Below are 25,966 nucleotides of genomic sequence, written 5' to 3'. Positions count from 1 at the left end.
TAATGCGGAGAAAGAATTTTATTTTACAAAAATATTTCTTTTTAATGAAAAATGCATATTTGCAAGAAGATTTAATCCGAACACATCAAGGAAGCTACAATTTTAGACAAGATAGTAGTAGCGTATAATTTTTTTCTGATATACTTTTTGTAGTAGCCAGATATGACAGCTGAAGTATCGCGTTTTCAAACGACACCAAGGCAGCTCCGTGTCGGAAAACGCGCATTTAAAGTCGGCTTACGTCTCATTCACGTCGGCATGGGAAACCCGTAGGTCGGAATTTTATGGAAACGCGCATTGCCTGTCGCCCGGAGAGAATCCGTCTGTCGACTCTCTCGGAATTCCATTCCGATTTCTCAAGTATATCACGGTATCGAGAGAGAATGTTTTCACCATTTCCCGATAGCGTTTATACGGATTGCTCTTTCGTTTCTGTCTCCTTTTTTTTAGAGAAAAAAAAAAGAAGTACAGTTACGGCATCTGGCGCGGCCGCGTCCGTCGATTTAACGCTGAAACTCGCTAAAATATTCTAAAATATTCCCCGAGCGGGAACTTCGACATTTTCGCGGAAAGGAGGATGTAATGAGCTGGGCATCTGGTCTCGATGTTACGAAGAATTCGCGTACATTCGCGCAGGAAAATATATATATATATATATATTCGGAATACGAATCGATTGGCGTGCGTTGCAGGGATATATAATTTTGAACTTTTCTAACGAAGAAAATCAAGTTAGCATAAAGATGCAAGATGCGAGAGAGCGCGTCATAATTTTGCCAGAGAAGAATTCCAACTTGCAACGTAGTACATTGGATCTATTCGCAATCAGCATTTTATGCCCGGCACTAAAAAGCGATAGGAACGATACGGAAATAACTCGGAACAAAACTCGAATATAGACGCGTTCGTTGTTTACGCAGATTGTCGGTTGATTTCGCGCGTTGCGAGCGGAAGGGGTTGAACGCTAAATAAGACAAAGAGCATGCGCCATCGCGGAGCGTGCGCAGGCCGTAAACTGGGGCAATTTGCTGGACCGACGGCTATAGTATTAAAGTACGTATAGCGAGGGCCGCAGAAAAAGCAAACAGCCTGCGATTCCCGTGTGCAAAAATATTATATCGACCTATCATTCGTACCTCCAGTGTGTGCGGCGCATCGCGTTCGATTTCCGCTTTCAATATCGCGCGCAAAGGTATTTGAAACGAATATATTTGCACAATTACGCGGGATCTCTATATCTTCGTAAGAGACGAAACATCTGTTTTCGATTTCAATCGCAAACTCGACATATCGAAAACACTGACTTTACAAACAGTTATTAAAACTGGATTTAATTGCGAGATGAACTGATCGCTTATTGATCTTGCGCATATTTCTTCCTTTTTTCACCTTTTCATTTCACGGAAATTCTATTTATGTCATACTTTGCGAATTTCGTTTGACATTTCTGTCCAATATACTTCTGTTTTATTTAAAAAAATAAATAATTTATTAAGCTTCTTATAAATATATTTTAAAAGTAAATGTATTTTTAATCTAATAAAATGGAAATAAATAATATAATTTACAATACAAAATTAGATTTGGTTTGAATATACTTTTCGATATTTTTTCATCTTTTATTGCCGTAATATGTAACAAGAAAATGACATTTGATATTTTCACAAAAGAATTAATTTTTTCCACTAAAATTAAAACTTGTCATTTAATTTTATATTTTAGTTTCTTAATAAGAGTAATTCGTTTCTCTCTTTTTGAAAGAGAAAAGAAGCTCGTATCATTCTTCATTGAATAGAACTGTAGGAGTACAGAAATATATCATCATCATACGACGTTGGAATTAGTCACGCATGTCTTAGCGTGTTGTTATTTATTTTTTATGAAGCACAAGTGATAAAACACGTCTGAAAATATTATCAGCGCATGCGATGTCGAAATAACTTATATTACAAAGAAGATTTATATCCCAAAACTTTAAAGATGACGTAAAGCTAAAAGATATTTCTTTCGAAAAATATTCCTTGATATTTCAAATCTGATCCGCGCTTGTCATTCAACGTTTTCCATTTGAATGGCCGTTTCATCACTGCGACATGAAAACCAACCATATTAGAAACAGCGCACATATTCCTTTCTTTAAGGATCACTCGCGCATGGCATGTGCATGATAGGAAGCGGAAATTAAATGAAAATCGTTCGAACCAGTCTGTATAACGGAAATGAAAATCTGAAAAATCTGGTGTGAATGGAAAAAAGACGAACGGCATTGAAATGAACACAGGGAAATGGCACGGGAAGAATCAAGTGGAACTAAAAGCGAGAAATGCTATTAATATTTCAATACATGGGTGTGCCCAGAGAAATAGTTTTCCAGTCTAAAATTATTCACTTTTACATTTTAATTGATTACGAAGCATTCAGATTTCATGAATAATGCCGTTCTTCGCATTCATACAACACAGACAGAACAAAAATTTTATTCTTTTGTTATAATATATTATAGCATATATGTGTGATATTGATAATTACGTTTGTAAATCATATTCGTTATTCATATTGTCTCTCTTAAACCGTACGGTAATAACATACAATGCAAATTATTTTCAATTTTTATAATATTAATATATTAGCAATACGCATATTTAAATAAGAGGAATAGAAAGCAAGTACTAAAATTGCTTTCATTACAATTATTTTTTATTACCATAAAGAAATAAATTTTATACGCATCATAATTTTTAATAAAAAAAAAAAAAATTAGCACAAAAAATGTGACATTCAAAGAATTCAAAATATAAGCACTACAATAATGTATAAGTATATGAGATACTTACGGTTCCAGCACCAGGATCGGTAATTCTGCACGGTAAAACTGCCGTGCTACCACTTTGAGCGAGCACCTCTCCAATTGGGCCTTCAAGATCTTCATTTTTACCCTCCGGAACATTCAATGAGGCGATTGCATTATTGGCACTTGAGTTCTGCTGATGCTTGGCCTGACTTACTGAGAACATAAATTACAATAATACTAAGGATAGAAATCATTTTATTCGATTTAAAACGAAGTCTGTGTACGACGCGTCGTGTCAACAAATTAATATCAATAACAATTTTTCCCGCAGCGCCGTAAATAAAAAAAAAAGATTCCTTAGAACTATCATTAATTAGAAAATTTTTAAAATTAATTGTTGATTATAAATTCAAAAAATTGTATAAATAATTATAAAATGTTTTAAAGAAATATAATGTTTAAAATAACATCACATATTTTCAATATATGTATCCGTTATATGTTTGTTCCTCTATAAATATGCCATGTATTTTGTTATATATAAAATATATATAATTATGATTTCATGGAAATATTTTTCTGCACAAAATATTATTGAAAAAGAATAATGTGCATTTTGCAAATAACACACGTTGCACAAAAACTCTTTATTTAATCCATTTTCTGTACTCGTAATATTTAGATTTTGATACAAATTTTGAAATGTGGAATAAAATTAATTCTCTAAAAAGATTTAAATAAATAAAAATTGCATTAAAAACGCTATAGAAAGATGTAGGGCTTCACATATTTTGCCACAACCTAGAAAATTCCGTACCGTATTTATCATAAATGTCTCTGCAAAAGTTGTCGGTGGTTCTAAAGCCAGCTATAATCAAAGATTTAGGGCGATTTCTCTATGGCTACTTGGTGGACGGAGGGCGCGGCGAAGAACGACGAAGCATCGTCCTCCCGGTCCGAGATTAATGCAGCCGCTATCGCGACGATAACGTATAACCCGAGCGTCGCTCGAGAGTAGCTTAAGTGAATAACTTAGTCACGGCAATTACGACGGTTCGGCCGGGCGTTTACCGGCGCCCGTGGTGCGCCAAACCTGGCGAATTCCGGCAAATATTCAGCCGGAAATTCTCCCTCTTGTGCCCTCTCGCCTCTCATTTGCCCTTACTCGAAAACTCTAATCATTCGCTCGTCCCTGCGCGCATCGCCGAACTTTTGTTGGAAAAAATTTCTCTCACAAGCATTTCATTTCGATTTTTATTCCAATTGAAAGGCCGAGTTTAAAAATGTCTGGTGAATTACGTAATAGATGTGTGTATGCGTTATTAAGGGTTCGCTTTTAAAACGCAGCAAATATGTTTACGGTAATATTCACTGCTTATGTTAAGTTCTTTTTACACAAGTAAGCAATTTTTTCAAATTTTATTTTAAACTTTGCTAGATTGGAAAAATTCAAGAATAATGAATAATTATTAATACATACATTTATAATCGTATTCATATTTTGAATCTTGAAAGAGCTAGAATCGTATTCAATTTTTAATAATGTCTGAATAATATCTTATTTCTTTGCGTTTATCGGCGTTTTTACGATATAAAAGAAAATTTATGATTTCTGTGACCTCATTCCGTGCACTAATTAATTATAATGCAAATCAATGTGTTAAAAATTATAGATTTTTATGTCTCTGATATGGATGATATGTATCTGATGAATAATATGTATATATTATATAAATACAACACAAGATATTTCTATGTTCTATGTTTTTTTTTCTGCTTTTTTTATAGCATAAAATTTATAAATATAAAAGTTGAAAATTAATAATGCATTGAAAATTGCTATAAAAATATACAAAAAAATTTTGTTCGGGTGAAATATTAGTGAACTTTTACGTTCGTGTATCGATTCTTTCGTTTAATTAAAATATGTATGATTTATTCAACATTCAGTGAAAATCCGGTTTTGTTATTTTGATGAGATATCCTTTTCCATGAAATATCTAGAATTATCCACATATACAAGCACGAAAGTATTCCATTGCAATGTGATACAAATCTCTGAATATAAGCTTTGAATATTTGAAATGACTACGGTGTGTGCGAGAGGTACGCTTTCGAACGACGGAATATCGCAATAAGAAATGCTTATGATTTATTATATGCATATATAAATGCGTTAAATCTGACACGCTTGTCTACAAGTTAAGCAAGGACAAAGTAAAATCATCCGAACTGACGCAATTTTCTAAATTGAATTTACCAGTGATTAGCTACTCGCACGTAGCGGAAGATTAATCTGGCACAATTTCAGAAAGTTTGCCGAATTGAGAAATCGTAAAACGGCCTGGTAATAGGGACCGGTGTGCATTTAATTAAACTTTCAATTAGATCTAAAGCTTCGGAGGTGTTACGGCGACGACCTAAATTTTCAGTACCGCATCGCATCGTTCGGGAACAAGACATACGAATTCGTCCGTTTGTAATATTAACGTCGATGACTTTCTTTGTCGACGTCTCTCGAAAATCGTCGTGGTAGATAGATAAGAAGACTCGACAATCCGATGGGTAATCGACTTGATTTCAACTCGCCCGTCGAGAAGTTCGACGCTAACGAGGCGAGAGCATCACCGCGCTTTTTCAGCAACGTGATAACCGGAAATTACATGTCAGCCATCGAATTAAGTGTTTTCCATGCCGGCACGAAAATAACTCGCGCAAGTGCGGAAGAACATGGCGTGCCGCGAGAAGTAAGCTCGAGGGAAACGCCTGTGTTTCTTCAGGCGGAGGCATCATTATCGTTGCAAATTGTATGCCATCGTGAAGCGAATGCCGACGAGAAGCTTGGCGCGGCGTAGGAAAATTAGAGACAAAATTATTTAGACTAAGAGAGTCGCTACTTAACCACGTGATTTGCGAGATGAGAACGCACAAGGTGGAGAAATGAGCGTGCCGTTTCCTGCCACAATTTCTAGCTCTAATTCTGTAAAGCTTCTAAAATACCGCCAAAGGGACGAATTTTAGCAAAATTGGAAACAGTTAACAAATTTTGAGTGAAAAAGCGGTATTAATTATACTAAATAATTATGAATATACAATTTAAAATGTAAAATGACGAATAAAATTTTAAAGACCAAAATTTTATTCTCTATAGATAATTAAAAATATTTTTTTCTTGTAAAACGTTTTCTTAAGAAACTTTTATTAAAAATACAAAAAAAAATAAAAATGTTTTTAAATTTTATTTGGCTAATTAATAATAGAAAACAAAAAATGTGCGATATATAAACAATGTGTATAAATATTATAATAAAATTGTATTTAAAATCCAAACTCACCTGTAAAGTACAAGTGTATCTCGAATAGAATGCCCACCACAATCCACAGTATCCTCATGATGAATAGTACTCGAGCCCTTTTTTTAGATATACATCTCTTCTAAAATATCTGAAATATAAAAAAATATAAAAGTTCTTTACGGTCATAATTAATTATTTTGACATATAATTTTTTATTTTGACACTTAATTTTTTTGCATGTTGTCACTAGATACAACTTTAAATAAAAACTCCATTTTCTTTTTCTTTTGTCTCTTTCGTTTTTTACTTCTCTCTTTCTCTTTATTTTAATATAAAATATTACATCTTTTTTTTTCTTATTTGTTATAAATTCTTTTATCTTTCTTGACACACACTTTTTTTTCTTGGCACTTTACCTACAATCCGCGAGGCCATATGCGTTCGAGAAAGAAATTAAGGCCAAAGCGGAGAGCGAGAATAGCTGTAGCGTGTTCCAAAACTACGCGCAAGGTGCCCCTAACGTGGTATTAACTAGTTTTGTCGAATAAAAAGTGCTAGGTTTTTTGCGAGATACGTGCAAGTTTTTCTTAACATTCCTTGGCACACTGATGTAGCACACCCTGTGTTTTTATTAAATTATATGTATATCGATATTATATATATATATATATCGATCTTATTGTTAAAGAAAAAAAGATTTCTTAGCTATCAAGAATTTAAAAAATTAAAAATTAAAAGTTCTAAAAATCCTTTAAAATCTTTGAAAATTTTTAAAAATCCATGGATGATACATATAAAAGTAGTATAATAGTAAAATATAAAAGTACAATATAAAAGTAAAATAATATGGATAGAAACATAGCCTTATTAAAAAGTAAGTTAATAGCTTTTGTAAGATACATAACTAAAAAGTGCTTCTTCATTAAAAAAAAAAAATACCAAAGTATGTGTAATAAATGAACTGTGAAATGCCGTTAGATCCAAATATGCAAGGATTAAAACAAACCAAATAAAAATAAAGAAAAGTTAATGAAAGGAGTTTGCACGATTGAAAGTATATGTAGTGGAAAAAACTAAAAGCATTGAGAAAACATTGAGCGTTGCCACTGGGAATCAATGGCAAAACGGATATAAAACGGAAAGACTCTCCAAGATGGAAATTTGCGATCACGCGGGAGATATACCGATGAGCTTTGCCGGTGAAAGTATTCAATGAATTCCCAAGACGAAACAATAGTCGGACGAGCGTGATAGTATTTCGTCGAGATATCGTTGGATCCTGTCAATCAATATTTAGTCAGAATATTATTCATATGGCGATTAGCGCCGCGATCCCTTGAGATAGCCGAAGTAAAACCGTTTCAAAGTGGTTTCCGTATATTCGCATAATTGCCGTTATACATAAGCGCGAAAAAACACAAGATTATTTGTTGAAAAAATAAATATGATATCGGTTGCATATCTCAAATACAGAAATTAAAAATTGTCATCTAAATTTTTAACTGCTAAGCATTCTGAATATTGCTAACGCTTGTTAAAAAAAAATACTTTTGTATCAAGCCTCCTTTGTTTTTTTCTCTTTCTATAAGAGATACTTTGATAGAACATAAATAGAGCATAAGGTCTTAAAAAAGAAATTTGAAAAATCAATCAATGTTCTATTAAATGAAAACTTCTATTAAATCAAAATGGAACAGTACTTAAAAGAATAATTATCTCACAGTATAAAAAGCAAGATAATGTTTTAAAAAGTCCAAAGAAAAATAATCAGAGCAAGATCTCTAAATATAAGATAATTTTGAAATACTTAAAAGTAGATAAAACTTCTCTTGAGAAAACTTGCAATCAGGTAAGCAAATTAATTCTTGCCAATCTAAAAGCATTCCAAAATTGCACACAATATCAAATGATAATAATACAAATTAGTAATGTAAATATCTACAATATTATATCTCGGCCGAGGCATTCTATTATTATATAATATAAAATACTTCTCTCTCATTCCAAGCAATGGGAGAGTTTTGGTAATTTTAGGCACGATATGCAATACTAAATCTATATCGGATTTGTAGCAAGAATGAAACTCACAAGTTCTCTAATTCACGAGCGGTATTCGATATTCGCGTTTTTCTTCCACCACTACAGACCCACGGTACGTTACGCTTCTCGCAGATTGTGATTCGACCATTCGTAAACCAGCCACGAACGCCATATGTTCCCAGTTGGTATATATATGTTAGAATTTTCAAAGCAAGCTCTCGCGCAACGTTTTTCTCGATTGACGAGCAAAAAATATATTTTTTTCCATTTGGCCGAATTTTCTGTAAAATGTGTGTTATTTTTAAAACCAACTTTAGATGACGATTATGTGTTGCTTTTCGATTTAATTTATAAATAATAATAACAATAATTTAATAATATTAATAAAAAAATAATCTTCTATTACGTTTCTTAATAAATATTGTATTTTAAACATACTTTTGTTACAAATAAGATATATATATATATATATATATATATATACATAAAAACTACATTAATTACTTCTCTCTTTTGTGTAAAAATAAATATTCTTACATACATAGTTATTTAGCACAGAACTCGAGGAAAATATTTGCGAAACATGAAGACGAATGTTTTTCCTCATCTCATGCATAAAATTGACATTTAATTTCAATGTTGAGAGAGATCATGTTTTACTGTCGCATGCGTGTTTCGCTTACGTCACGCTACTTGCAGACAAATAGCCGTGTTATTTCCTGTCATAGTAGGAAGTTCATTATGCAGACAGGTTAATGAGCACGAGTGTATTTGTCCCCCCAAAGCTATAATCGATAAAGGATTTATGGAACGCGCGACATTCACCTCCTTCTCTCTCACATACCAAAGGACAGAATTGCGCGAAGCAGTCACGCGAGTTCGCAGTGAATCCGGAAATCTTATAAATTTCCTCTGCTCTAAAACAATCTTCCGTCCCCCCAAAATAAGCGAGTTTTCGTTCTCGTTCTTGGCATTTAAATATTTAACAGGAGGTTCGAAAGCACAATCGCATACCTCAGATGAGTTGGTATCACGCTTAGCGTATACCGTGCGTGATTATTCGAATTGTCCGACGAGTATTTATATGTAACGCCACGTCAATCTCGCAATGATTCGTCAACAAACATTGCGATAAATATTGGTTTGGTGCGTACACGATTCGTGCCCGAGCATATTTGGGGAGAATATCCATTGCTGAAATTGTACTTGAAGTTATAGATTTTAGACCGCGGACCATGTTCCCATATCAATTCCTATTAAAAGTCAGATGCGACTAATCGAGACATATACGAAGCTAGATATTACTTCTGGCCATAAATTTTCATGTCAGTTACATTCGACTCATTCAATGTAGTCATCTATATGAATGTAAAGCCGTTGAATGCATTGCTCCCTTTATTGCATTTTTAAGTATATTAATATCACCAAAGTACTTAAAAAATTTTAGTAAAATCAGAATTTATAATCTTTAGTCAATTGTTTGTGTGCACGACATCGATTTCTTTTAAATTTATCCATAAACAACAAAATACAATAAAAATAGAGATACCACTTTTTGATTGGCATTCTAAAGTTTCTAAACTTAATATCGGCTAAAGTATTTAATAGAAGATAGTAAAATTCTATCCGATGAAAGTGCGTGTTTATAACATGAAAATAATATACGTGAAACAATAATACTTTTATTATAAATTTTATCTCTATCGAGATTGGGAGTTTATATGCAACAAAATGCAATAAATTTATGAAACGACCAGATTATTCTTGTATTGTCAAGGTAATAGTTTCATTGGAGAGATACGCAAAAACGACAATGGGGAAGCAAGTAAGATTGTGCGATGCAAAGAAATGAATACAACGGAACAATAAAAAGAAAGCTACATGCAAATCGAGAGAATCGGCGTACATAGAGTTTCAATGGCAGATTTTACTAGGCGCTCGAATAGAATTCAAATCAGAACGTCAACGTGTCGCTGATTGAGGTTTTTTTAAATAGAAATTTCATCTGGCAAAAGCTAAACCGATATTTTAGATATTGCGAAAAAAGCGTAAAACGCTTCCTTTTATTCACATTTCTCGCATTTGATCGAGGCGATTGAATCAAGCGCCGTTTTAAATAGCATAATTGGAGGCTTTAAGAACAACCGTTTGATACAACCGTACTTGATACCTTTGGCATTTTCTCTCGTATGTCGAGAGAACATGTGATTAAACGTATTCTCTTTATTTTTAAGTGTCTGGGAAATTGGAAAATAGATCGGATGAAATGTTACCTACGTTCTACGGGATATGGTGCTCCAATTCTCGCGGGGAATTGGTAGATTGTGGATAATCAACTTCAACCGTCCCTATTCGAGAGCTATTGAACCGCGACATATTTCAAATAATATGTCATTATATATCTTTCGGAAAATGAGGATAATGATAATTGAATATGTTTATCATCACCACTGACATTAAACGATAAATCAACAGAGGACTATTTACGTCACACATTTCATAATATTTAGCTAACATACATATAATTTATTGGACGCACATTACGATTCTCATGCAATGAAGAGATAAAATAATTTTCAAGCTTCGCTTCAATCACTTTTCAGACTTCGATTTAAACATCGAAATTTTTCTTCAATACTTCGATTTCTTTCTTTATTCAACGGTTAGCGAATATTACTATCGACAGTTGGAAATATTGCCATTAAAAAGTTTTATTGCAGTTTTATTATATAAGTTTTATTTCTAGTACTATCGCATATTCTTTTGTGCGATCTATAATAAAGACTAACGGTCATTTCATTCCAAATCGCGACATTGTTGTAACTACGTTAATTACCTTTTCGCTCGCGCTTACATTTTATCTCAATATATCTAGAAATTATCGCGTAAATCTCAAAATTATCTTTTCACGGCCACTTTTTTACGTCGTAATATAGCAGCACGTAACTTGTACGATCTAAATTAAAATAGACCGAGGCTACGGCAATTGGCTTGTCTATATTTTTTGATATTTTTTCATGTTTTATAAGAGACAATTTATTTTATGATTATTAAAAAAATCATTATTTTGCTTTCATCTAACAATTCTTTCGTTAGAAAATACAAAATGGCATTACTATTATCAGAAAATAATTTTTAGCTTTTTAGAGCAAAAATTAATGCACCGTAATTTTAATTCCCATTATTTTTGGCATGTTCGTGAGGAATATTTATGGAGTTTCATACAATTTAACAACTGGCGTATATTTTCCCATTGAAATTTTCAACAGCATTTGAAATAATGCGTGTGAGATCAAGGCAAATCGAACAAGTTAATCACAGCAGTTAATCGCGCAGTTTTTCTCCGATAATTCTTCTTTATAAAAGATTCTCTATAAATATCGCGTTAAAAGAAGCAAGATGAAATAAGGAGAGCAGCACGCAAGATGTTACACGACGCTGCGCGGATTCAGAAGGAGCGTATTTACATGTGTAAAATATGCGAAAAAAAAATGCAAGGATGCGAGAGCGAAGTAAGCTGATTTCGGTTTAAACAACTGCGTTCTTTTTTCCGTCGTGCGCCCTCAGCGACTCTCACGCCCACGGATTAACCCCTCGTTCCTCTCGCTCCTTGAATAATTTAAGCAAGGTCTGGAACTCTACCAGCTATGGAACGAAAAATCTCGCTAAAGTGACGTATATTTTAAGAACGTAAATCGAGAAAGAAACAATCACCGCGACGAAACGGTAAATGCGAAAGTACCATAAATATTTGATGACTAGCCGTGAAAATAAAAATACGTACAATAGAATGCTCTTTTATTATTTCGCTTTCTTTCTATAATAGCAATGTACGATCGATGATTGTATAACTTTGTTCACTTTTTTAAATTTATTTTTTTGATTAAAAATAAATAGTTACATATATTTTTATATATTTTTTATTATTTAAAAAATCACACACACACTCACATACAAAGAAATGATTGCAAAATGATTGATTTTGACGCAATTTGTCTTTGTTTTATATGGAAATAATATTTTTATAACCTTCCTCTCTTTCTCTGATTGTTTCAATTTGATAAAAATAAAAATTTAATTAATTGTGATGTAAAAAATTGATAATTGTGTGTATATCTGATCAATTTAATTATTGTAAAAAATTCTCAATTGAGGAAAGAGAAATATTCTACATATATAAATTTGATGGTATATGTATAGCGCCATTTATGTATTTCAGCTATTTTATTATGTTAGTATAATTAGAGATTAATTATTATTTAATTAAAATTAAAAATAGATCGTATATATAATAAATATGTCAATGTATTTTTGTTAACAAATTAGTTTCTTTTATATCCAATGACAAATTGTTCGATGTAATAATAAAGAATAAAATTAGTCAGATGCGTGAGACGTACAAATTGATTATGTTGCGACGACAGGTATTATGATCCACATCTTTCATGCATATTTTATCTTGTTTTTTGACGATACTTTTACGGTATTGTAATGTAATATTGTTATCCATAAATCACATTCTGACATTTATATCGTTGCCACAACAGCATGGTATACTGTCATTAGTTTACAATATAATGAATCTACTTGACAAAGTATAAATCGCTTTTTTCATTTTCCTTTCGGTTCCATAAAAGACAATTATCGAGTGACGCTTAACAATGCGTACAATGCTTATATAATCCTAGGAAATACTTTACACAATTAAAAAAGCAGAGTGATATCTTGAAAAAAGTATATTACGTAAAACTCGTGGATTATATGCAAATGACATTCGTTCGATTAATCATGTCCTTATCTTCGTTCTTCGACAAGAATAATGACAAGCTAGCAGTATTATCAATAAATTTCAAAACACAATATATATTTTATAGATACTGTTGTTTAAGCGCAATAATATAGTAATATTTATTCCATCATGTTACTTGATGATATGAAAAGAAAAAGCAGGAAGCCACAAAATAAGACTTATGCAAGTTCATGATTCGTGTAGCAACGTTCTATAATGCTCTTTAGAAAGTAACATTATACGCACGCTCGTCAACGTTGCTACGACGTTTTTTTTTTACGGTCGTAAGAAGTGTCGATCGATCTTCCAATTAATCTGTTGAAGCCTTTGAAACGACCGTCATCAGTTAGGCGGGATTACCTTAATCTCTCTCGTCCCCCGATTCCCCGCGGAAATCCGCATGGTTCTTGTGCGGTTTCCGCGCATTGACATCATGTTTGCGCTGCTACTACGAATGACGGTTCTATTATCCCGACTGCGCTAGATATTTCTTGATAAGCATCCTTAAATAATCCTAGTCAATCTACTCGACATTATAGAAAACGCTACGTTATCGCGAAGATTATCAGTCGAAGCAGACAAGAGAACATTAATTTTATTTAAGCCAATATAGCTGTGATGTTGGTTTCTTTTATGCGATATTTGTGAAATACGTGTAAAAAGAGTTATGTATTTTTGCGAGATCTTATACACAGAAAATTAAAAATAAATAAATAACTATTTTTTATACGTTGTGCTTTTAAAAAAAAAAAAATAGCAAGCCTTCAGTTTATGAAACAGTTCCATCCAAAGAATAGAAAGAGAAAAAAAATGAATATTGCAAAAAGTTAATTAAACAGAATTTTTAATTAACTTTGCATTTTTCCTTATTTTAATCCTGTGTATTGTTTGTGTCTCTTGGCTTATTTAATATCATTATGTGTTTCATTGAAATCTTGCAGCTATGTGTATATATGAGAGATTAAGATTAAAGTCTAAATATAATATGTTGTTGCGGAAGTACAAATCGAGTATTAGCTGCAAATTCACATATAACGCATATTATACGAGACAATATTATAAGTCCCATTTTTCCGTAATGTATCCCCAATAGTCCTATAACCATAGAGCGCGAATGATTTACAGACCTGCATATAAATGCATCATGAATAATAAATTTCACTGTTAATAAGCGTACGCATTACCGATACTTCATTAACATATTACATATAACAGCGAACAAGCTAATAATATTCAAGAGAATAGCTTTAACATATGTACGCGAATTATTATCAAATTTTTATATTAAAAAATTGCAAACTTTTAATTTATATTTTGGCTCAGTTTGATTGTAAATATAATAAAAGCTGTTTAATTAAAATCACTAATAAATTAAATATGATAAAAAAATAGAAATAAAATTTAAATTTGTTTGACTTTGCATTTATTTAATAGAAATAATATTAACATACAGTGTGTATGCTTGTAACTGCTTTAATAAATGACATTGCAAAATATCACATACGTACTATTATTTTTCTTAAAGTTTCGATGTATATTGATTTAACAACTTCCGCAAATTACTATTTTCCATTAGTTTCTTTGAAACAAGTCGATATTTATTTTCTGCAAGAAGCCGATAAATTTACTTGGATAAATTTCCCCGAAGACATAATCTAGAAATTAATAAATTACAAGAACATACAACCTAGGCCAGGAAACGTAATATAATTAAGATGTTCATATGCAAAAATAAATTAAAAATATAAATAAGACGTAATATTTTTTGTACGATTCGTTTTCGAAAAAATTAATTTTTTAATTTGAAAAAGTGATATACTATATTTAGGCTTTTTTAAGTTTAAATAATCTTTAATAATTTTGTATTGCACGGGAAGTAGAGTTTAATCAAGTTTTAAAAAACTTAATAAATATGTTATTAATTTTTCAAATCTTAAAATAAATTTTCTCAAAAATATAATACTATGTATAAAAAATTTTATTCTGTTTTTTTAGTTTATTTTTGTACAAGAATCCACTTTTTTTTTATTATATTACGTTTTTCTACTTATTTTGCATATGACATCTTTACTGAATTAATTAAAATAAGAATCTCTTTATCGCGCATTTATCTAAGATGTTTGACGATAATTCGCGCGACAATCTTTGGTCTTAATCGACAATCTTTTTAATTAACAGAACAAAATTATTTGCAAAATTTTGAAGGAAAATTTAATCTAAAATTTTTCATTAGATTACCAGCATACATTCTGTACTTGTCTGTGTAATCCACCAGTTTGCATGTTAGATATATAAAATTCAGAGAATAACGTGTCGGTATGCATACCCCAGCATAATCTAGGTATCATCCAAAATTACGTGTGTCGCGGCAAATACAGACGAAGCCGCGCGCAATTGTCAGCTCTCTTATAATTATCATTTATTAAGATTGTGATGCGCTTCGCGCAATGCTCGGATATTATCTTGCGGTGCACAATATCCTAAATTTCTTGCGTATGTGCTAGGTACATAGTGCAAAATTTGCTTGCACTAATTACATCTTATTTCGGTCTGATCATCTTGATGGCGCATCTTGAATCTACTTTTATTTAAGCAATCGTATTCATCTTTAATCATTTGTTTAAATTCATCGAATGTGTAATATTTGAAAGTGTAATTTTAAAGTAAAAAGAGATTTGTTAATATTATATAAATATAAAATAGATAAAAATAAAACAAATTAATAATAAAAAAAATTTATTACTGTTATTTTTTTTTTTTTTTAAATTAGAAATTGAATATTGATATGTAATTAGCAATCATATTTGAATAAATTAAATCTCAATAAATAAAAATTAAGTCTTAATAAATGAGTAGATAAAAGTACATCTGCATATTGACAAATAACTATTGAAGAAAAAAGATTTTATCTTTACATCGCTTATAAAAGGCAAGCAATTCACGCCAGCTAGTCACGTAAAACACAATTTCGTTGCGGATATTACAAGTTTATGCTCAGGACAGTCGTTATACGGCGAACCCACGTAAAATGCTTTTTTTTCTTTTTTTTTCTCTTTCGCCGAGTACGCTAAACAATAATTAGGAGATGCTACTGTGAAGCTTTTTTTCCATCCTAAGCGGCAATTTCCTGTCGGCAACGTTCTTGAAACTAAAAAAAACGCGCGTAAAATTGTTTCTTGTAAATTGAGTTCTCGTCTCTCTCTCGCTAACATTATCATGCCGTGCGTTTCGCCGAGCGAGTTTTTACAGAAAAGCGGATATGAAATTGGTAAACGGCCGCGGCTAGAGGAAAACAGGCCAGAGTACGTCATGCGATCCGCAGATGCCGTAAACGAGATACAACTTCACCGACAACTGATGAAGTTGTCGGATGACCTCGCGTGCGCCAAGTGGCTGACTGGAAAAGGGAGGAAATACTGGGTCTAAAACGCGCGCGCGCGCAAGGAGAGGGGAAGGGAGAAGGGAGAGATGTACTTTAATAGATTAGGGAAGCCAGATGGATGCGCGTTTCCCTATATTCCGCGATTAGACCCGATAAGATGGGAAAGATGGAAACACGGGGATCGGGGCAAGAGACGCGTAATAAGATGAAGGGAAAGATATATCGTAAGATTTATGACGGTATATATAGCTGATAATCGTTTGTTTACGACCTTTCTTTTTTGTCGTTCGAATATACAATGTGCATCCGCGCATGCAATTTTCGCCGAGAATTATCGTATCTGGCCGCGTGTATCAGCGCAGTGCGATGACGTGTGCGGATTTAATCCGTGCTCCGAGAGTCGAGCACGAAAATCGGAGCGAAAAGGCCGAGAGCTTCCTCAGAAAGTTCTTAATGCGAAAGAATCACGCTGGTTTCCATCGCGCGAAAGAGAGGCGGAAAAAATTATACAAACGACTTTATTTCTACGATTAGATAATTAATTTCTATTCAAACGGAATTTATTATGTATACTCGAGAAATTTTTATAATAAAAGTTACGAAGTTTTGCGACAATACGTATCTTGGTGATGTGATTTCCATTTCGAAATAATATTGAAATATGACTTATTACTAAAATCCTTCTCTTTTGTTAAACATTTGTTATACATGCAAAAAAAATTTTTTAAGCAAAATGGTATATATATATATATATACCAATATAAGTACGGCATGAAAAAGATGATAAACTGAAATTGATCTACATATTACAGCAAAATGAAAACCAATAAGGAAACAACAACAAACTATCGCGGATGTAAAGGGGACGCAGTTGCGATGCCTTTTTAAATTGTTAGTTTGCGACTATGATAGATATTTATTAGTTCTCATCTTAGCGATAAATTGCGTTCCTGTCCTCATCTATATTTAGTTTCTTCCTTCTTCGTCATAAACTTTTCTTTGTATATGTTCGCGGTCAAAAGTTTCATCGCACGCGTTCGAAAACATTACACTTTAATAAAGATATATTTGTGTTCAATAATATATTACACTACTTAATTAAATATTTTTATCAGTTTATATTGTAAATTTTATTTTCTAAATTAATTTTATTTTTGCGCTTACAAATGCTGATATTTTCATCGTTTCTTTTTGATATTATAAAAATGTATGCACATAATTTTAAATTTTATTTATCTTGTATATTATATAGGACAAGAGTAAGACAGCTATATTTAATGTTTAATGAACTGTGAAAGTACAAGCTGCTTTTGAACATCTATAAGAACTTGTGTATAGTCACAGTTCGTTCTTCGTAGATGAACCTGTAAGAGAGAATTAAAATGTCCTCGCAAATAGGACAAACTCCTCGCGCGCTGAAAACTTCCAAGTGCCCTTTGGAGACTTAAGGGCCAACTGGGCTCTCTTCGAACAAGCCCTGAATTCGTTATCTTTCCCAGTGGAAAATTCGTTAAGGCCACGTTAATGCCGCACGCTCTTCAGTACCATTGAAACAACCGGAATGTCGTCGACGACGGCGCTTCGGGGGTTTTAAATTCGCGGAGTCGGGCACGATTAATCACGGAAGAACTTTATCGTACTTGAGCGGGGTCGGCGAAGTAAAACAAACAGATGGGCTATTAATCTCAAGCTGATGAACCTTTGCCCGCGACTTCGAAATTGCAGGCAAAGTTTTGCGCGTTCCGGTTCCTCCCTTCTTCTCTCTTCGCGCACTCTTTCGTAATTAAAGGGACAAGTTTCCGCGCGGAAACAAAATGTGGCGAATTGAAAGCAAAGAGTTTGCGGACGCTATAAGGGAACTTCGGAGCGAATCTTCCTTCCAGTGGCCGAGTCGAGGAGAAGAAGAGATGGAGCGCGCGATTTAATTAATCCCGGAATTGCTTCAGCCGCTATCGGCAAATTGTCTGCTTTACAGGAAAATATTGCCTCTGTGTTTGTGTTTCTTCCTCGAGAAAATAAGCATAGCTAAATGATAATACAATTTTTAAATAACTCAGCGAGGAAGCAATATTCGTTCCTTCTATTGTATTCATAATGCGATTTTTAAACATTCAAATAATGTTTCTATTGAATTTTTTTATCTCTCCGCGAACAAACTTGGGAAAAATTTATTTTACTAAATATTTGTATACAAATTGATTATTACACTATATATAAGAGTGATCAATCGAATCTGAACAGATTGTCATAAGATGACAGTTTTTTTTCGATTTCTTGTGGAAATCAATCTCGAGGATTTGGATACAAAAAAAAAAGAACGAAGTTTCAGGAAGCTAGCCAAAGAAACAGCACATGTGTTTCTTTTGAGCAAACGATAGCAGGAAATTAATTGGAGTCTTCTCCTGATCGAGGCGACCGCTGATGATGAGGTATGGAGTGAGCTATGGAGTGTTTAAATCATGATCTGTAATAAGAAACTTGCTTGGCTTGAAAGTCTATTTAAAAAATAATCCGTGAAGATTTTTATAATTAATCATGTTGTTTTGCATTAATTAAGAAAATGAAGATATTATGGCACGGTCTTTCCTGTTCTCTGTTATAAAATATAAATTTCAACGAAAAAAAGAAGATATTACTTATCAGTTAGTTATTGCTTATTAAATACATTTCAGATTTCACATACATTTATTACACTAAATAATTTTACTACATATATTACACTAAATGATAATTTCAGATATGTGAGATATATGTATGTGTATCAATCTCTCACAATATATCTATGAGAAAAATATAATGTTGATATCACACAGAGACATTAAGACATGTTCTCCGATGTAATTTTCGTGAAATAAATAAAATAGAAGACTTTTGTAAAACGGCAAAAAATGTGCAATGGAAGTGTTAAAAACATCACAGTTGACATACACTTTTTCGCTTTTTAACCGTTCCTTTAAATATCCTTATCAAAAAGTCTCTACCGTGCATATATATCACTACACATCATATTACATGTATTATACATACATATTACGCATACGACGCGTGTAATGTTACAGTTCCCGCTACCGCGCTCTTAGACCGACATAGATATCCTACGGATTAATTACAAGCCGAGACTTGCATACGTTACTTGACGGCGCATTCACGCCAAGCCACCGGCAAAAGCACAGCGCGGTCGCAAAGCGCGTTCCGAGCAGACTCTCTGTCGGTGTGTTTTCCGTAAGAGAGATTGTCAAGCATTCGCCCGACGTCAACGACGTGGAACGTTTACAAGGCTCATATCGCATTTCCAGTGCTGCCTGTTACTTGCGACGTGTGACAATTAACTGCAACGCAGAATGACGCGTCGTCATAATCACTTACGTTCATAAGCCTACATCTACAAAGGGATTATACGGTATAAACAGAGAGAGAGAGAGAGAGAGAGAGAGAGAAATAAGATGGTAATTCTATAAGGCCATTTCAGACACACATAGATACAAAATATAAGTTTAAATTTAATCTTCTTTTTTAACATACAATGTTATTTGTAACAAAATAGAATTTTGCAAAATTGTAGTATTTACAAATATGTGCTTTTAATAAATATCAATGTGTAAAGATAATAAAAAAGAATATATATAATTCTTTAAAAAAAATTTCATTTATCGAATGGAAGAATAAATTCAATACACTGTGGAAAACCATTGCAATCATTCGTTCCACAAAATTAAAAATTTAATGTCTTTAATATGCAATATTGTCTTTTAATAATAAAAATCTGACAGTGTCGATGGAATAACAGAGTTTTGCAAAAATCACAATGTTTCAAATATTATATATGTTTTTGATAAATATAAATAGAGATAAATAAAGGAAAAATAGAGATTAATTATTAAGAGAAAAATACTGTTATTTTATCCAACGAGATAAACTTTGTGCAACAGAACAGATTCCAGAAATTAGATTTATCAATTAGGTGATAAGAGGTGTTTAATTTTGAGTCGATGTCAAGATGAAATTAATCGTAGCTATTCTCAACATTTTTTTACGGGCTTATTTTTACTAAAGAGATAGCGTCGTATGCGATTCTTTTCGCGACCTAACGAAAACCACGTGCGATTAAAAGATCCTCTTTAATTGCGTCGGCGTGACCGATGCACGCGACGCGCGGATTAAGTGACTTGCACTATGCGAGTGACATATATTACACAGAGTAAGGCCGCAAACCGATTAAGATCCCCACCGGTGAGTAAGACAACGCTTTTACATTTGAGTCTTTCACAGCTGTAATAACTCTTCGCGATTGTCAGTCACTTACTTTATGACGTTATCTTGATAAAAGTGTACGCGTCGCAGGGAACTTTATCACGTAATCCGCATACGGTTAGAACTTTAATTACATTCACATTGAGATTTCTCGTCTCGTCGAATATGTCTAAAATATTTATTTAAATATCTACTTTTTACTTTATTTTATTTCTAATACAATAAATAATTAATAGTAATACAGTCCAATCAAGAAAAATAAAAATGTACTTTTCCTCTCTCTTTCAGAGAGAGAGAAGAATCGATGTATAAATATATATAATTAAAATTACTATTACATATTAAGCTGTGAATGAATAGTTAGACACAATATACAAGTGTTCGCGCATATTGAAAATACACAACAAGCAATCTCTTTACCATGATAACAGCGGAAAAATGTAAAAGAAATTATAAAGCTTTTATCGCACGATTCTCTTGTAAATCAGTTTGAAATGTTCGTATCGCACACGTACGCGATGCTTGTAGCCGATACATCGAGTGTATTGATATTTTCCCTCCGTAGCGTATGAGAAAACGCGCCGTGCGCGGTGAATGCATATAATGTATGCTACGTGATATGAATCTATAACTTTATTGTAAAACGCAAACTCTCTTTTTCGCCTCGCAAGATTTGACGGTGGTTTTTCATCAAAACACACCACCGATCGTATACTCGAATATCAAATATTAGCACAGGCAGTTTTATCAAGGCATTTATAATAAAAAATAAAAATATCAATTTAGCAACAAGATTTTAATAAAATATTTACATTAAAATAAATTGTAATATTTTTTTAATAAATGTAAATATATGGATAATTAAATAAATAATTAAATTAAAAAGGAAAGAGATATTTAAATTTTAAATGCTTATACAAAAATTTTTGCTGTATATATTGTTCATTTTTGAATTTATAAAACACAGAAATAAAATTTCTCAATCATTTGCACGAAGGAGAGATTTATCATGCAAATGAGACATCAAAAATACTGTCAACAATTTGATTAAATACATATATGTGAAAAATCCCTAATATAGACGGCTGAAAAAGGCCTCTTTTAGATAATAATTTCTTTGATCTTTGCTATAACGCGCTTTATTTAATACTAGCTTTATGAAATTCTAGTTGATAAAGCAGTGTGTAGCTGATGGCATTTTTTATATTTTATTTTATAAAAACACAGTCTCGTGAGGTAACCCGTTGCGCACCTGTTATTGATTTGCAAATAAAAGAGAAAATATGTGAACAATAGCAAAGCGTTTAAAAATTTTAATTAACGCAACAAAGAATGCGTGAATAACTATGTAACCCATTATGTATTTAAAATATAATTAAACGATTTTTTAATGACTTTTCGATACATATGATAATAGAGACAAAATGTCATAAAAAGGGCTCATAATAAACGATTAAAAATTTATTAAACTCCTTTGTCAACAGTATCTCGCGCCAAGAATGTTTCATATTAACTGACGCATTTTTTTATTAACTTTTGTTATTTTAACTTTTTCTTCAAATAACTAAATTAAATTATATATGTGCCTTGTTGTACGTTTTTACACGAAGCATAACACGTTATCTACTGACCCATTAAAACAGCAATCTCTGTATTTCGTTGCTTATCAAACGTTCAGATATAGTCCGTGTTCATTTCCTGCCTTTTCTGTTAAAGTGAGTTTACAACGTGCAGCGTATTTAGAAAAGTTATCTACTTTGCGATCAAAACTTTTGCGACAATGAAACACATAACTATGACCGCAACACACAATTACGAATTGCAATACGCGATTCCGAATTTGATTACTAGTCGCGTTTGGTAAACTCAAACTTTTCGAAAAAATCAGGTCGCACACGCAAAAACGATTCATGTTCGCTAGGTCGGACTGTGATCGCGTGAAGCTTGCGATGGCCATCGCCGCTTTGGTAGGCGAACGCACTTACAATCATGCGATCCGTTGATCCATCGATGAACGTGGACTAATGTTGTTAGATCGATTCATAGCTACCTACGTGATTTACGCCTTTTCACCATTTTAGAACAATGCGTTTGAGTTTAGAAAACTGCTGACGAAAATCTGAATCTAGGTCAAGATAAATATAAGGCACTCTATTTTATCGTGCTTAAAAGAAGGAAAGGAAAAAGCAGTTTATAATATAATATGTTATATATTTTGCCACCTTACATATATAGGTATGCTTTCTCTCAACTTATTATTGTGCTGATATAATTCTTAATTATTTAAACTTTTATTATTTCTTGCGTTTAAGGCAAAAATTAGATATTCCCAGTTAGAATCCTAAATTTATAAATATGGACAAAGAAAATTGTTAAAATTGTCTGATGAGGAAACCTACGTAACATTTACATTGATGCTATGACGAATTTACATTTCTCTCTTTCACAGATGTGTTGTCTAATATCGACACTGACGGTTGGCGCATTACAATCGGCGATAAGCGCTCCCTTTTACGAATTTGCATTTGAAAATGTGAATATATTGAAACACGACTAGTACGCAAAGTTGATGCAGCGCAGTTAGTCAAATGAGTTTCTTTGAAAAGAGATATTTGCGCGTAAATTGCGTATATATATTCGCCGTTTAATTCAGACCAAGGTAATATTAAACGTAACATCATAGAAGACGCAGTTATTATTATTTTTTTTATAGCTTATATATGCATAATTTTATTCAAAGATTTAACGAAAAACGTATAATAAATACATCAATTTATTTGAAATATCAAAAGCCACACACAATATTTCTATTTGTATTTATTATAGCTTTTGAGCAAAATGTTTACTGTACGTTTATATATAATATTGATGAAGTTTAAGTAAAATTTATTAAATATATAAGACGACGTCAATATTCAATGTCACGTTTTTTTAATATCTTCGTCATTGCCGGCATTATTCCTCCGATATTTCAAATTCCGCTTTCATAATCCATCGATAGATCCTTTATCCCGTCATTATATCGCTGGTCGCGCCACCGAAGAATAGGGAGCTATCGTGTAACCGGTGATAGGATGAAAAACGGAGATTGGGCGAAGCGATATGCAGGTCACCACGGCAAGGTAGGCAGACAGAGGCCAGGTCATGCGCGATGTAAGCACGGCTCTAATAGGTTTTATTGCATCTCTCGGTCGCGCGCCGAGAATGAAGGCTCAGCAAAGGGCACAATGGAACGATCCAACCCCGTCGTCGTTATTAATCATCGCATTTCCCGCAATACTACTGTTCGAACCCGTGCACGAACGGTAACCGACGATGAACACCGGGAACAGGCAGCGTACACGGCCGGTTCACTCGCGCGTCCATTGTATCGACAAAGGCAAAAGAGACGAAGAGATTGTGTCGTAATCGAGTATCGAGAACCGTCCTCCGCAATCTCGTACGCTATTTCTGTATGCATGCATACACACACATATGCACGAAGTCTATCTATCTATTTGCGCGGATAGCGAGACCGTTTGCTAACGTAACGCATAAGCCGCCCTTTTTTTCGCGCAAAGCGGATCCGAGATTTTCGTTGATGGCTCAATAATTTCTATACCTGATGGAATTGATTTTAGATTTGATTTTGTTATCCGATTACAAATCGAAAAAAACATTTTATAATTTGTTATTGTTTATAAATCATTGATTTGTATTTAAATAAAATTGTTGATTAAAATTAAATGTCGAGTGGTAAGGTCTGTTCTTATATCTGTTTTAAAGTTATATATTTATTTTTTAATTAAACAAAATGTAAAAAAATGAAAACTCTATTACTATTATTATTAAAATTTTAGATCATTTAATCTTTTATTTCGATATGATAAAAATTTACTCAAGGTGTTGCCATTTTTCACGTGCAAACATTGATAAGCGGTTTGCAATTTAAAGTTTTTGGATCATTATTTTTGAAACTATGGAGAATAAAATTTTGCAGTTTTCAAACTTTTTCTGATGTGTACAGCTTAACTGAAAATATCTAGTAAATTATTATTAAAGCTTTCTCATATCTGCTATCATGCGCTGAATATTAAATTCAATAATTCAGTTTAACAAAAACTTTAAATGCAAACATTATACAAATTATGTCGACCTGACGTTGCAGACAAATATCGAAAAATTAAGTAACAATTTTATAAAAAAGTAATTAATATAAATCTTTCTGATTAATTATTTCTTATATATCATAAACATTAACAATGTATCAGTTTTAAACTAATTGTCAGACAGATCTCTCATCACTGTATAATCGCAATTACACAATCGCCTCCAGGATTGATTTTTGACAAGCTAGCATGAAGAGAGATAATTAATTAATAACGACATTTATCGACATACATCATTTATCAGTCGCGTGAAATAAATATTTAATTTATTTAGTGATTAGTGACAGCTGATCTCGATTGAAGTATAATTTCTCCGTGAATTAAATTTTACTTTTTTAATTTTATTTTTAAAAATTAGCTACTTTTCTGATCAATTTATATCTAATTTGTCATTAATCACAAATCAAACAAATCACATAATTAGCTACAAATTACTAAACAAGATATCTCAATGTGATTATTATTTTTTTACTTATTATATTATTGTGTATGAAATAATAATAGATGATAGAAAATTAAGTTCTTTACCACGTGAAAACTATTCTGTCTGTATCGACCAGAAGATATGCTTTCATGCTGTACAATTACTCGCATCGATCCCAAAAGAAAATTAAAGCGATATTTCACAACACACAGCAACGGAAGTTGCACACGGCTTGCTTGCGATTGTTCACTCATGGAATGAAATCGCTAAAATCACGTTGTAGACTGGCGTTGTCGCGACAAATCACGCCAATTTCAATTTCGCCAGTGATCGTCACGAATCCTCGTTCGTATTTCAATCGCGTAGATTAATCTTTATTTTAATAGATTTCCAGCCAGCACGAACTGCGAACACATTTCTTATCTTCACGTTTGTCCGACCGTACGTTCATTGATTGATGTCACGAGCTCGATGCCGGAACTACACGCAATTAATGACGTGTCACGATAGCCAGCGGTGATTGTTCATCACTCCTGCAGCGGTGTAGACGTTCGCAGCTTCATCGACAGTTATCAATTCTTCAAAACCGTATCTAAATTAATAATTTCTTGTATGTCAGAAACTGAATATTTCAATGGTATGTATTTTTTTTCCAAAAAGTAATGTACAAATATGAATAAATCAGGGAGAATATAATTAAAAAGAGAAATATAATACAATTATAAAAATTTAAAAAAAATAATTTTTCGTGTAAAAATAAATTAAAAACATAGAAAAAAATTGTAAATGTAAAGTAAAAATGTAAAATTTAAATACAGAATAAAATTTTAATACAAAGTTTCTCA

At 32.5% G+C, this 25,966-nt stretch overlaps 1 protein-coding gene across 5 annotated transcripts in view; it reads right to left on the bottom strand.

The window, feature by feature from the left end:
- The window catches only part of LOC126853286 (neural cell adhesion molecule 1-like), a 347,428-nt gene that overhangs the window by 15,290 nt on the left and 306,172 nt on the right, over positions 1 to 25,966 (bottom strand). For 4 of the 5 annotated variants that reach the window (XM_050598889.1, XM_050598888.1, XM_050598890.1 and 1 more), the window contains 2 exons: positions 6,127 to 6,235; positions 2,835 to 3,004 (listed from right to left, as the gene is read on the bottom strand). In XM_050598889.1, coding sequence (XP_050454846.1) covers positions 2,835 to 3,004; positions 6,127 to 6,184 — 228 coding nt within the window. In that variant the 5' untranslated portion in view covers positions 6,185 to 6,235. Of the gene's footprint in view, positions 1 to 2,834; positions 3,005 to 6,126; positions 6,236 to 25,225; positions 25,242 to 25,966 lie in introns of those variants that run through there. The other variant, XM_050598891.1, reaches the window with a different exon arrangement.

Source organism: Cataglyphis hispanica, chromosome 12 (assembly GCF_021464435.1).
Source record: "Cataglyphis hispanica isolate Lineage 1 chromosome 12, ULB_Chis1_1.0, whole genome shotgun sequence".
Classification (NCBI taxonomy): domain Eukaryota; kingdom Metazoa; phylum Arthropoda; class Insecta; order Hymenoptera; family Formicidae; genus Cataglyphis; species Cataglyphis hispanica.
The sequence above is the reverse complement of the archived record's forward strand: the minus strand, read 5'-3'. Positions and strand labels throughout refer to the sequence as shown.